Raw genomic sequence first — 13,190 nt, 5'->3', positions numbered from 1 at the left:
GGAGTTGGTCAGACACGATTCTGAGTGCGTCGGGGGGCGTGTTTGGGGATGAGATGAGCATTGGAACTGGTAGAACAGACTGGGCTGGCCGGCTCCGTTGGCTAAAGCCCTGATGGGAACAAGAAGGCTGACCCTCCCGGGAGTAAGACAGAGTCCTTCCCGCCTGGCCCCTCGACCCTGGGACACAGGCTTTCTTCCTGGCTTGGGCTGCGATGGAAACATCCGCCCTCCCTGGGTCTTGAGCTTGCTGCCTTCACATGGAGCCACACCATCGGCTCTCCTGGGTCTCAGGCTTTGGACTCAGACTGGAACTGGCATCACTGGCTCTCCGGGGTCTCCAGCTCGCCCGTGCACCTGCAGAACCTGGGACTTGCCGCCCTCCATAACCGCCTGAGCCCATTCCTTGTAATAAATCTCTTTAATAAGTCACACATACACAGACAGACACATCCTGCTGGTTCTTTGGAGAGTCCTAATCCAATGGCTACAAAATAGTTAACTCTGGGAGAGGCGGGAGGCGTGAGGAGCATCCCTGTGTGTGTGTGAAGAGAAGCATTTTTTCCTGATAGTATATATTACTTTTGCAATAAAAATAAAACAACAACTCTAATTGCTTCAAGAACCTCTTAGTATTGGCTCCAGAATGATTTTGGAAGGTGACATGTAGCCCCCGAGGAAGTGGCTGGTGACACCCTGTGCTAGAGAAAGGTCTAGGTCTCTTAGGGGTCCAGAAGAGGTGGCCCCACTGCAGATAGGGGACAGCGTCTTACTGACCCCCATTCCCTTAGTGAGCATTTTCTGCTGCCCCGTCAGCCAGACCACAGCTCCTGGGGTTGGGAGGAGCCCTGTTGTTCCCCGAAACCTCTTCTGTGGGAGATCCCCCAGATTAGGGGGAGCTGCTTCCCCACACAGCCCCTCCGGCCCCCACCTGCTGCCTCGAGCTGAGCATCTCTGCTCCAAATCCCCCTCCCCTCCCTGGCCCATGTCCCTTGGGATGGGGTCTCAAGGAGCAGCTGTCTAGGACTAAATCTGTCTCTTCCAGACACCCCTCTGTTCTTTGCTCCCCACATCTCCCAGTTCCAAATGACCAGTCCATGCAACTTCAAGTACTTGCATCTTCTTTCCCTACCCCATGGACCAGGCTGAAAATTATAATCATGACAGTGACTTGCGGAAGGAGGCGGGACCTCAGTGTCTCCGGGGGTCTGTGATGCTCACAGCACCCCCTCCATCCTGTCTCGATCCCTCCCCTCTATTTTTCCTTTCTTCGAAATCCCCCCTGCAGAGAGCTGGGGGCGGGCTCCTAAGCTGTGATGTTCAGCCTCATCTCGCACACCCAGCGTTGCACCTGCTTGCAGAAATTGTCGTTCCAGCGTCCGTTCGCCTGGACTACCACGCAGTCTTCACCTCCACCCACCTCGTGCCCCTGCCAGTCATCTGGCTGAGTGGCCGCCCAGTTCCTAGGAAGGTAAGATGGAGCTCAAGCTCTGACCCCCCAGCCCTGCAACCCTCACCACCCCCCTCAGAAAAGCACAGCCAAGGAGGAGGGGTTCAGGGAGGGGATGCAGCAGCCCGGGAGGGAGAGGGTTGGGGAGTTTGGTCCCCGGGGGAAGGGTGGGAATATAATGGGGCAAAAGACCAGGGGGCTTGCCCCAGACCACACCAACAGGGCAGAGGGGAGGCCACTTACTTGTAGCTCTGCTGATAGTCTGTGCCATCCACCCATTTCCAGGTGCCCTCGCTGTCAGTGAGACCTATCCAGGCATTGAAGGGGTTTGTGTGTTGGACAATGAACTTCTGGAAAACAGATGAGAAGGAAGGTTCTAGTGCCTTGAACCTCTGTGCAGGCAGCTGCGGCTGCCTCCGTCTTGTCCAGCTGCCTCTGTCCCCAGGCTGAAGCGTCCGCTCCCAACACAGCTATTCTTGCTTTTTCTTCTGGAACTGGAGTTATCGCTGAGTGGACCTTTGCAGGGCTAAACCTCGTGCTAAGTGCTTTCCAAAGGTTATCTTATTTGATCTTTCGAGAGCTCTCTATATTGGGCGCCCTGGTGATTCACACTTCACAGGTAAGATTAAGGAACTCGAGGTAGTTGGTGGAACCCAGGAATTCCCGTGCCAGGGTTTGTGACCACTCCCCCCGACCCGGCACCCCACCTCATTCCCAGCTCACAGCTACTACCCCGACTCTCATCTTCTGGTGTCTTCTGCCCATGACCTCGAACTCTGGGAATCCTGACTCTGGCCCCTGATGCCCCCGCGGACCCCAACACCCACTAAGGATCTCGGTTTCACTCGCCTCTGGGTCTTCCAAGCTTGGACCCACTGCCCAGAGCCCCGTTATGACTTGGCTACATGGGGTCCACAGTCTGCGGGAAATGTGTGAGGGCAGGGGTGGGGAGGAGGTGGCCTCTGAGACAGCTCCCGAGGACTCATGCACACCCCCGAGGACAACAGACCCCCACATGGCTTCCTCTTACAGAAGAGACTGTAGCCCCATGTTTTGGGAGGGTAGCAGTGGGAGAATATAGAGGAAACGGGGATATAGCTTGACTAACACGCACGCCTAGCCCTTCCCTTTGACAGCATGTGGAGGGTCTACAACCCCGTTTGGAGGGAAATTTCCTAATTCCATTCGCTTCCTAGAGACCCCATAACGATTGCAGACCACCTCACTTGAGCACAGGTATGAGAGCAGCCTTGAATTAATTCTAGAATCCTGCCAACAGGACAGCATTCTGTGCATGAGGAGGCTGGGGGCCCTGCCCCACAAATTCAGAGGCATCAACAGAGCTGGAGGGAAAGTGCTAGAGACCGATATTCTGTTTGCTGCCACCTGCTGTCCCCACCCCCTCTTCCCACTGCCACCGGAAGCTGAATGACCAAATGGAATACAAATCGCCGATATCCAGCCCTCTGGGTTGAAGACTGAGGGGAGGAATCAATAGTGCCAGATGAATTCATCTCCCCTGTTCCTGTGTAAGTAACAGGCAAGAAAGAATTGCACCCATTCAAAAAAAATGGCGGTGGGGGACGGGGATGATCATGGAACTTATGCAAAATTAAAGAGGGGACGAATGATATAAAATACCAAAGAAGACATCCAAGAAGAAAGAGAACACAATGGTAAGTGAAGGGAAGACACCCAAGAGAAAGATTTGAGCCATGCAAAAAAGCCCGGGAACTTAGCAGAAAGCCAAGTCTGGGGCATGAACGATGGGCTTGAGGACAGGACCGCCGCGCAGAGGGAAGGGGAGAGACAGAGGCATGAGATGGGGGCTGTGGGCGGCAGACAACAGAGGGACGTTTGGATGACCCACTCCAGAAAAAGAAAGAGAACGCACAAGGAAAAAAAGTTGCTAAGAGACTAGCTCTTCATTGCTCTCCGCACAAAGAAGTGAGAATCTGTGACGGCCTAAGGGTGTTAGCTGATGCTACTGGAGTAATTATATTGCAACATGTGCATGTATCAAACCAACACATTGTACCCCTCAAACTTACACCATGTTATATGTCAATTATATCTCAATTTAAAAAAAAAAAAGAACAAGGTGGGCGCCTGGCTGGCTCAGTAGATAGAGCATGCAACTCCTGATCTCGGGGTTGTGAGTTCCAGCCCCATACTGGGCATGGAGCCTACTTACAAACAAACCAAAAAGAGGAGGCATGTGAAGAATGTAAGTAGACTGGTTTCCTCATCTTTCATATGGAAAGTTATATGAACTCTTTGACTTTTTTGAAGCTGATAAATTTCAGTCCATCATTTAAAATGATCAAAGTAATCACTAGTATAACCAAAAAGAAGCTACATCTAGTTCAGAATACCGCAGGGGAGAAGACAAAAGAAGAATATCGACAGAAAAAAAAAAAAAAACAAGCTTGAGGTTAAACATGTCTGTTAAAAACAAATGTAAATGAGATACACATCTATTAAAAGAGAAAACTCTTACTCAGTTTTTAAAAATTGGAAACAACACGTATTCGCAATCTGTAGGAGAAATTCCTTTATATATTTGTATATTTATAATGTATATGTTTATATGTATTTACCTATTTACTTAGTATTTGATATATATAAATACATATATTCTATATATATTTGATAAACGTATTCTGGCAACATGTACTGTTGAAAACACTGGGTAAGGAGGTCAGTGAATCTGAATTCTGGCTCCATCCTGCATCACTGGCAAGTTACTTCACACACACACACGCACACACACACACACACACGCACACACACACCCCGTTTCCTTAGTCCCCTCATCTCCCCCTCCCTCGAAGGGAATAAGGGTGCCTGCCCGTGGGGTCATGAGGATTACAGGTGAATATACGAAAGTGTTTAGCACCGAGCAAAGACTCAGTGACTGTTACCAGTCACATCCTCCTTTTTGAAAAAATGTCCCCACCTATCCTAATGGCTTGGCTGTCCCCTGCGAACTCTGGTATTCCGGGTTGTGGCCTGTGGTGGCAGTGGGCAGGGGAGACCAGGAACTCTTTGGAGGGACCCAGTAACCCATGGCAGCTGTGTCCCTGGGAATCCGACCCACTCTGTCCCTTTCGCCCAGTGACCACACACCCACGTGCAGCAAGAAGGCACTGAGCGACGGCACTGTGCTCTCCACCCAAGCCTGTGGCCCTTCAGCTCATTCCGTCTGGAATTCTGTCTCCCCACCTGCCGCTCATCACCTGCTCACCTGGCTCCTGGCTCCAATAATGTCCCACCTCTTAAAATCAGTGACTGCTTCACCATGAACTTCCCAGGGCTCTCCCAGACCTCCGCCTCTGGACTCTTCCTTTGGTTAAAAACTAATAATAAAGCAGCCTGACCCAGCTTCCCAGCTGCACCCCGGGAAGGTGCAGTCTCACCTGCTCCTCTCTGGAGTTGATGACCACCAGGTGGGCGCTCTCCAGCTGGCAGTACCCGTCCGCCTCCTCCCAGGTCTTCCCGGAGCGGGAGAACCAGTAGCAGCTGCCCTCGTACTCCAGCCAGTTAGGGGGGCAGCACTGTGTACCTGCGGCGGCAGGGCGAGGTGAGGGCCCGGCTGCGGGCGCAGGCGCACTGGGCGGGAGGCCCCCTCTGTCCCTACCGTTGCTCTGGAAGAAGGCCATCTGACAAGTCAGGATGCGCAGGTCCATGGGGAAGTGCTTCAGATGCAGGAGCAAGGCGGCGTGATCTAGGGCATGGCATGGGGGGCAGGATGTGGGCAGTGCGGTGCCCACCTGCCGGGACCCCCCACGGCGCGCCAGCCTCGGGGCTGAGGACACGCAACACGCACACACTCAAGCGGGGTGGGGGGGGGCGTCTCTGACCTGCTTTCAGATCCCTCTGCTGTTTCTCCAGCTTGGCTTCCAGAGAGGTCAGCTGGTGACTGGCACTGCTCCCTGAGAAGGAGGAAGGCTCAACCATTCTCCCTCCCTTCTGCCTCCTTGACGGCCCTCCATCCGCGCCCACCCAAGCCTCACTGACTCCACCCGGTCCCCACAGTGGCTTGCTAAGGCACACACCTGCGCCCGCCGCTCTCCTGCTTCAACCCCCTCAGCAGGTCCCCATGTTCTCAGAACAGGGCCTCACTTCATTAGCACGAGGTGCCTGCCAGCGGGACCGGCCCCTACCCGCCTCTCTGTCCAGCCCTCACCACTTCACCCCTGCCACACTGCAAAGGGTCACACGGGAATGGACGGCAGTCTTCCTCACCTCCTGGCTTTGCAGATTCTGTTCCCTCTACCTGGCACGAACCCCCATCGTCTTCACCTGCCTGTTCATCCTTCAGGCTCCCTCGGCCCAGGGATCAGCGTCCCTGGACGCCTTGCCCAGCTTCTCTGGCTGGGTGTCCTACCCCCAGCACCCCAAACACGCCCCTCCTGCAGACAGGGCACCGGGCGCCCAGCACAGAGCGCGGCAAACCCAGCGCGCGGATAAGCCGCAGCCCCTGCCGCACGGAAGCGCCCACGCACCATGCGAGCCAAGAGTGCGGATCTCCAACAGGACGCCGTTGGAGAAGTGGCTGAAGTTTTCCTTTAGGATCCGCAGTTCCTCTTGCAGCTGTGCTCCTTGCCAGGAGACAGAGTGGGGACAGAGTGGGGAGGGCTGCGTCTGGCCCACAGCCCCAGCCTGTCCGCGTCCCCCCCGCCCCGCCCCATCACCGCCCCACAGCTGTCCCAGCGCTGCTCCTTACTGCCCCTCGCTGCGCTCCCCAAGCTCTCGTGGCCCCCGGCTCGGCGCCCCCCTCCCCACTGGTCCCTGCCACCCTCACTTTGGGACCCAATCACGCAGATGGCCGCCAGCAGCAGGACGTTGAAGCCCAGGACAAGCAGACTGAGGCGCAAGGTGGAGCAGAAGCGCTGCAGCCGAAGGGGCGGCTGCGTGGGGGTCCCTGCGGGAGAAGAAGGGGTGTCAGAAGGAGGGACCTGGGCAGGTGGGACCCAGAGAGTGGACATGTGGGAGCCCCCGGGGGGAACAGAAGTCTCAGGAGGCACATGCCTGGGTGGGTGGGAGGGAAGTAGACGGGGAGCTGGTTGTGCAGGAAGTCACTGGGCTTTGACCCCAGGGGCCAGGCATTGCACACACGTGCATTTGCACACTCGCTGCCCCATGAACACAGGCAGACATGCACACACACCAACACAGGTGCACACAATACAAAGCACAGGGCCCACGATAGTTCACATCATCTGTGTGCAAAGCCCCGCTTTCCGACCAGGAGGACCCGGGTCCAGGCCCTGTGTTCTTCTCACGGTCCATGCCCAGGCCCCTCAGACAAGTCCCAAACTGCAACAACAGACCCCTCATTCCTTACTTGCGGGTCATTCCACTGCAGACGGCTCCCTGGGGTCTGCCCTCCCAGCCCCCATCCTTCTCCTCTGGCATTTCCCTCTACCCTGGGGCCCCCAGAACCCCTTGTTCCACCACCAACTCTCCCTTCTAGCTTCAGCAGAACCTCACAGAAACCTCTCCCTGCCCTTGGCCAGACTGAACCCCGACCCTCCCATGTGTGCACACTCCTCTCATTTCACTGTCCCGCTCAGAGCTGTGCACACACTCACTGAGGCACACGTTCACATGTCTCCTCACACGTGTACACACAGACACACATGATCTCACACACTCACAAACACAGCCCCTGCTTTTGCACCATCCACTTGCAAACAAGATGCTTCCTCTTTGGCTCAGAGCCCACCTTCCTGTCTGCTCACTGCCACGACACCAGGCACCTCTGCCTCCTGGGGTGGTCAGGCAGGGGCGAGAGTCTTCCTCCCAAGTTCACCTCCTGCCGCCATCCTGAAGTGGTCAGGCAGGGGCGAGAGTCTTCCTCCCAAGTTCACCTCCTGCCGCCATCCTGAAGTGACCACCCAGAGCTCTTGAAATCCTCACACCAATGACTGTCACCTTCCCCCCCTTCAGACACACTCAGGACCCCATGTTGACTCAGAGAGGCCATGTCTCTGACCTCCACTGCCTGCTCCCCCTCTCTGAGCACAGCCTCCCCTCCCCACACCCTTCCTCTCACACCCCCCCATCCCCTGGGCATCTCTCCATCCAGAAGCCCTCCCTGACCATGGTCTTCCCCGCCCAGCCAGGACCCTGTGGCTGAGTCCAACTGTTCTCTCCAACCCTGTCCACTGCCCCTGTCCTGCTTCCCAACCTGACCTATGATCCAGAAACCCCAGTTCTGGGCTAGCTCGGCGATCTGTGCCCACACCTCCACTCTGAAGTCGGACCACCTGTGGCTGAGTCCAGCTGCGTCACCAGCTAGCTCTGAGTCACTTGACCGCTTGATGGCTCAAATTTTCTCATGTCCACTTCTAGTATCTAAAATAGCCAGACTCACAGACATCAAGAGTAGCAGGGTGGTTGCCAGGGTCTGGGGAAACAATAGTTGCTGTTCAATGGGTGTAAAGTTTTGGTTATGCAAGACGAGTAAGTTCCAGACATCTGCGGTACATCCTTACACCTGCACTGACGTGTGCTATGGCGCAGAACTCATACTGAGTATTCTTATCACAATTTTTAAAAATGGGGGTAAGAAGAGCAACGACCTAATTGGACTGTTCTGAGAACAAAATGAGGTAAAACATAAAAAGCACTGCCCAGGCAAGTTTGAAGGTAAAAGGGTCTGCCAGACATGGAAAGATGGGGGCTAGATTCCCCCTCCCCGCCAGAAACAACCGAGACAAAAAAAAACAGACAACTATGAGAAGCCACCCTTTTCAAGACACCTGAACCTCAGGCAACAAAGGGCAAGGATCCCTGAGAGACAGGAACAAGATGAGCCCAGTGGTTCCCCAGCTGCTGCTAGGGGAAAGTTTCAGCTGGGTGGCAGGGAGGGAAATCCAAGCAGAGCCCAGAAGACTCCCCGAGGTGTTGGGGATGACCAAGGTGGCAGAGGTCACAGAACAAGGTATCAGAGAGGAGAGAGCTGCCCACAGGATCCCGGAGGTCTGCAGAGGCATCCCCCAAGCAACCTGCTGAGCGCTGATCAACATGTGCATGTCAGGAAAACTACCCCAGGCCAGGACAAAACCAACCTGAAAGGGCTGGAGAACAGTTCCTCGCACTCATACAGGCCCAGGAATGGTGCTTCGGGGGTGCTCCAGACCTGCCTAACCATCATAAAAGCAGGGGTGCCTGGCTGGCTCAGTCGGAAGGGCATGCAACTCTTGATCTCAGGGTGATGAGTTCAAGCCCCAAGGTGGGTGTAGAGATTACTAAAAAAGTTAAATAAACTTTAAAAAAAAACGGATTTTCTAACAAAAAAAAATCATAAAAGCAAAACCCAAAGGATCAAATTGACTCCACATTGCTTAACCACACCCCAGAACAAAGCTCAAGAATATTTAGAGGAATACAAATATATCCAGCACACGACATGGTAAAATTCACAATGTCTAGCCCACAATCGAAGATTACCAGGCATACAGAGAGACAGGAAAACACAACTCGTAATGAGGAGGTTAATAAATGTATCAAAACTGGGGCGCCTGGGTGGCTAAGTCATTAAGTGTCTGCCTTCGGCTCGGGTCATGATCCCAGGGTCCTGGGATCAAGCCCCGCATCAGGCTCCCTGCTCAGTGGGAAGCCTGCTTCTCCCTCTCCCACTCCCCCTGTTTGTGTTGCCTCTCTCACTGTCTCTCTCTCTCTGTCAAATAAATAAATAAAATCTTTAAAAATAATAATAATAAATGTATCAAAACTGACCCAGAATGGACACAGGGGTTAGAATTAGCAGACACAGGACATTACAACATATATTGTAACTGTCTTCTGTTCAAAAACATAAGTACAAGTCAAGGAAGATACTTGAAAGTCCCAGGTTGAACTCCTAGGCATGAAACTACAATGTTTGAAATGAAAAATACACTGGGTAGAATTAGTGGAAGATGAGCCGTCAATAAAGATTAGTGAACTTGGAGACACAGCAATAATAACTATATAAAAAGAAACACTGAAAGAGAAAAGAATTAAAAAAAAAACCAACAGGGAGAGCATCAGTGAACTGTGGGGCCATGAATACATGCATAATTACAGTCCTTGAAGGAGAAAGGAGCGGGGGGCGGGGGGGGCAGAAAAAGGGGTTTTGAGGAAACAGTGGTTGAAACATTGCCAAACTGGTGGAAAACTGTAGGCTTCTAGAGTGCTGGGAAGAGCGGAAGCCTGTCCTGGAAAAGCAGGTGCTGTCCATCAGGTCTTTTGGGGTGAGCTCCCTCCTCTGTGAAATCCAAAACCTCTCGACTCTGTCCAAGCCTCCTGCTTAAACTGAATCCTCTTGCCCTCGGAGGATCCGACAATATCCGAAATCATCCCTAGTGTTCGCTACATACCAGGCATCACCTGGGCACTGAGGACGCACAGGGTGTGATTCATGTCGCCCCGACCAACCGGGAAGGGAGAAGCCGTGGGTGGGGACGCCTGTCCCTCCTGCTGCCCTTGCCCTGATAGGCTCCCACCCTCCCGCTGTCTTGCCAGCCTCGGGAATGAGGGCCCCCCTCCCAGCCCAGGCTAACAAATCCCCTCCCTGAGCTCCTGTCTCCATGGAGCCTCACTCCATCACCAGACCCCCTCCCCGCCTGCTGGCTCCTGCCCTTCAGCTCAGATCTCTCTCGCCTGAAAACAGTTCCCGGGCACTTGAGTCTTCCTTCAGGAGTTGCTAGAGAAAGATCTAGGCAGGGCCCTTAGGGGCGTGGGGGTCTCCCGGGATCTCTCTGTGCCCATCCGCCATCCCCCAAACCTCCCACATACACACCCTCCTGCTGCATATGCTTTCCCTGCACACACAGACATGCACACACGGCCCACACGCGCATGCGCACCCTGCTCAGGTTGGGAGGAAGGGGGACAAAGTCATCTCCAGCTTCGAGTTATTCCCTCGCCCTCAGGGCAGACACCCTTCCCTGGGGTCCCCGGGGAGAGGGGCGGGTAGAGAGCAAGGTGAGGTCAGGGGGCAAGCAGAGGAGACGGGCATCCTATACCCAGAGAAGCCCTGTCCCTGGTCTCGGGTGAATGTGACCTCAGCGAGACAGAGAGCCACCAGCAGCTAGACGGAGGGGGAGTGAAGCCCCAGAAACCAGACACTCACCTACGCAGAGCCTGTCTCCTCTCCTGGGGTTGTGCCCACGAGGGCCCGGGCCCTCACCTCCACCCGGCTGGTGCTCATTGTCCTCGGAGTCCAGCTGCTGGATGTCTTGAAAGTCCTTGGCCATGCCGGGTACAGGGCTGGAGCTGGGTTGGGCTGAGGCTCCCCTTAGGGCTGGGGCTGAGCTCGGGGTTCAGGCTTGTGCTAAGATGCTACTTTGGGCAGAGGCCGAAGATGGGGTTGGACGTAGGTTGGGTTGGGTCTAAGGTTGGAGGTGAGTGTGGGGCGGAAATACAGCTGGGTCCTGTCCCTTCTCAGGAGATTGCTCGGGCCTTGGCGTGGCCAGGAGCCCTCCCTCCACACTCTCATGGACCAAACCAGCCCCCGTCCATCTGGCCCCCACTGTCCCTGAACAAGGGTCTCCTCAATACCGAATACCCCCAGTCCCACCTGCTTCCCCCACCTCGGTTACCTGTGAAAGGTATGGAGGGCTGACTCCCCGGTGGCTCGGGCAGCCCAGGCCCCAGGGCAAGGAGGGGCTACAGCGAGAAGTGGAGCAGGTGTAACCAGGAGGGGCTGGTCCAGGCGAGGCCCCTGAGCCCCTGTGTCCCAGGGTCCAAGTGGTTCTAACCTGGCATCTCCTGCCCCCGGGACTTTGGACAGTAAATAAAAGCAGAAACAGGGTTGGAACTCAGGCAAAGCGTGGGGGGGGGGGGGGCAGGGGGACACAACTGTCTCCGTTCTTCCCAGAGAAAGGAGTCTCCTGGCCTCTCCCCCTTCACCCCCCCATGCCGGCCACCTCACTCCTCACCACACAGTTTGGAGGGGTCCAGGCCAAGAGGGGCTGGGGCGCAGTTCACCGGGTCCCCTCTGCCCCTCCCCCCTTTCCCTCCCTGCCCCCGGATTTCCCAGAATTGCTGGTGTCTCCAAATATCCCCGGCAGGGATCAGAGGGGCCGGTTCTCTGCTCTTGCCCAACGTGCGCGGGCTCAGCAGCCAGGCTCCCCGGCTCTGGGCTGGGGGGCGTCGCTGTCCAGGGAATAAGGCCCCTCGAGGACCAGGGGCACAAGGGGGCGGAGGCAGGAGGCAGCCCTCCCTGGGCAGAGGGATCCGACCTCACCAAGCCCCTTGCATGGCCCTGGCAACGCAAACCTTCTGACCCCCGCCAAACGGGCCGCCGGCCAAGGGCAGAGTTTCTCCTCTTCCACTAAAAGCCTTCATGCTGAAAAGGGAAGGAGAGGCCTGAGTGTTCGGGCAGCAACTTTCTGACACACACAATATCCCTCCGTGAGGGACACACGCACACACACATTTGTGTGTTTTACTTTCTTCTGAATCCCTGGCGCCTGGCACATAGTAAGTGCTCAACTAGTACTTACTGAATGAATGAGTAAGTGAAGGAATGGATTCTCGCATTATTGACATGAAAGTTTCGTCGAACAATGTAACCTTGCTCCTTGCGTCTTAGTTCGTGACCAACTGAAGCGAGTTTCCCAATCCACTAGTGGGCCGCTACTCAAAGTCCGGAAAACACCGCTGCGAGACACGAGTCTTGGGGGGGATGTGGTTTTAGTTCCAAGATTTGGGTAAGAGCTTACCAAGTGGATTACCTACTGCAGGCCAAGGTTGACTGACTGCCATCTGGGGATGGGGCGGGGCGGGGGGAGGGGTTCTCGCTGGCAACGCACCTCAACGAAACTGATTCCAAGTTTTGGGGCTCAACCCCCAAACCCCCTCCTGGGGAGAGAGTGCAGGGAACACGAGAGACATGCTCTGCCTCCTTCTCTTTCTCCCTGTTTGAAAGTCAGCATCTTAATTTGCCAAAAGTTGATGTACACTTTCTGAAGGTTTCATATGGTCTTGTCACTTTTTTGTTGGGTTTTTCTGATTTGGGTTATGGAATCCTGTTTTATTTGGTTGATTTTGGTTTGGGATTTTTATTTTTATTTTATTTTTTTGTACCTCAAGCACAGAAAATTAGCTTAGTTGTAGTCCTGAGTTCGTGATACACCATCTTCCCCAGTCTCCCCTCCTACTTTCCCCCCTCCATCCGGTTCCCCCAAACCAATTCTACTCTCCACAGGCAGCCAAAATGGCGTGCTTGCTGTATGTGACGGTCTCCAAAGATGGTGGCCATCAGCTTCTTTCTTTGCTGTACATGCAAGTCACACCATCCATCCAGAGCTAGAGTCTGTTTCCCTCCCCTTGAATCTGAGCAAACTTCGCAACTTGCCATGGCCAGTAGAAAGTGCTAGAAGGGACATTCTGCCAGTTCTGGGCTCAGCCTTCAGAGACCTGGAAGGTTCAGTTTTCAGGCTTGGACACAAACGACCACGCTTTAAGGAAGTCCAGCTATCCTGCTAGAGAGAGAGAGAGGCCTGGGCTGGGCTGGGGGTGGGGAAGTAAGACACAATATGGAGATTGAGAGACAGAGAGAGGCTACACAGAGGAGTGCTGAGGCCCGAGGACGTGTGAACAAAGCCTTCTGGGAGCTCCCAGCCCAGCCCAGCCAACAGCTGAATGCCCCCAAGCGTGTAACCCTAGCCAATACAACATGGGCCACCTGGCCTCTCCCTGCCCAAATTTCTGGCCCCAGAGAATCTTAAGAAATAATGAGTAG

General features: G+C 54.7%; 1 protein-coding gene across 1 annotated transcript; it reads right to left on the bottom strand.

Annotated features, from left to right (window-relative positions):
* Positions 1-472: 472 nt before the first annotated feature.
* Positions 473-11,238, bottom strand: LOC114225397 (asialoglycoprotein receptor 2-like). Its single transcript, XM_028125068.1, has 9 exons — positions 11,044-11,238; positions 10,575-10,783; positions 6,255-6,374; positions 5,956-6,051; positions 5,311-5,382; positions 5,088-5,174; positions 4,867-5,012; positions 1,691-1,797; positions 473-1,460 (listed from the first exon to the last, which is right to left on the bottom strand). The coding sequence occupies exons 2-9, from the start codon at positions 10,696-10,698 to the stop codon at positions 1,304-1,306; spliced, it is 909 nt and encodes a 302-aa protein (XP_027980869.1). The 5' UTR covers positions 10,699-10,783; positions 11,044-11,238; the 3' UTR covers positions 473-1,303.
* Between the last annotated feature and the right edge of the window lie 1,952 nt (positions 11,239-13,190).

The sequence above is a fragment of the Eumetopias jubatus genome, unplaced genomic scaffold (assembly GCF_037043125.1).
Source record: "Eumetopias jubatus isolate StellerSeaLion01/CBP00866 unplaced genomic scaffold, mEumJub1_p1.0 scaffold_10, whole genome shotgun sequence".
In the NCBI taxonomy this organism is placed as follows: domain Eukaryota; kingdom Metazoa; phylum Chordata; class Mammalia; order Carnivora; family Otariidae; genus Eumetopias; species Eumetopias jubatus.
The sequence above is the reverse complement of the archived record's forward strand: the minus strand, read 5'-3'. Positions and strand labels throughout refer to the sequence as shown.

What these genes read in the sequence shown, in the direction of transcription:
- LOC114225397 (XM_028125068.1), bottom strand. Translation starts at nt 10,698, where the DNA reads ATGGCCAAGGACTTTCAAGACATCCAGCAGCTGGACTCCGAGGACAAT. An exon ending in CTGCGTGATTGGGTCCCAAA is followed by an intron (nt 6,052 to 6,254) that starts GTGAGGGTGGCA and finishes TCTCCTGGCAAG; the next exon opens with GAGCACAGCTGCAAGAGGAA. An exon ending in TCAACTCCAGAGAGGAGCAG is followed by an intron (nt 1,798 to 4,866) that starts GTGAGACTGCAC and finishes TCTGTTTTCCAG; the next exon opens with AAGTTCATTGTCCAACACAC.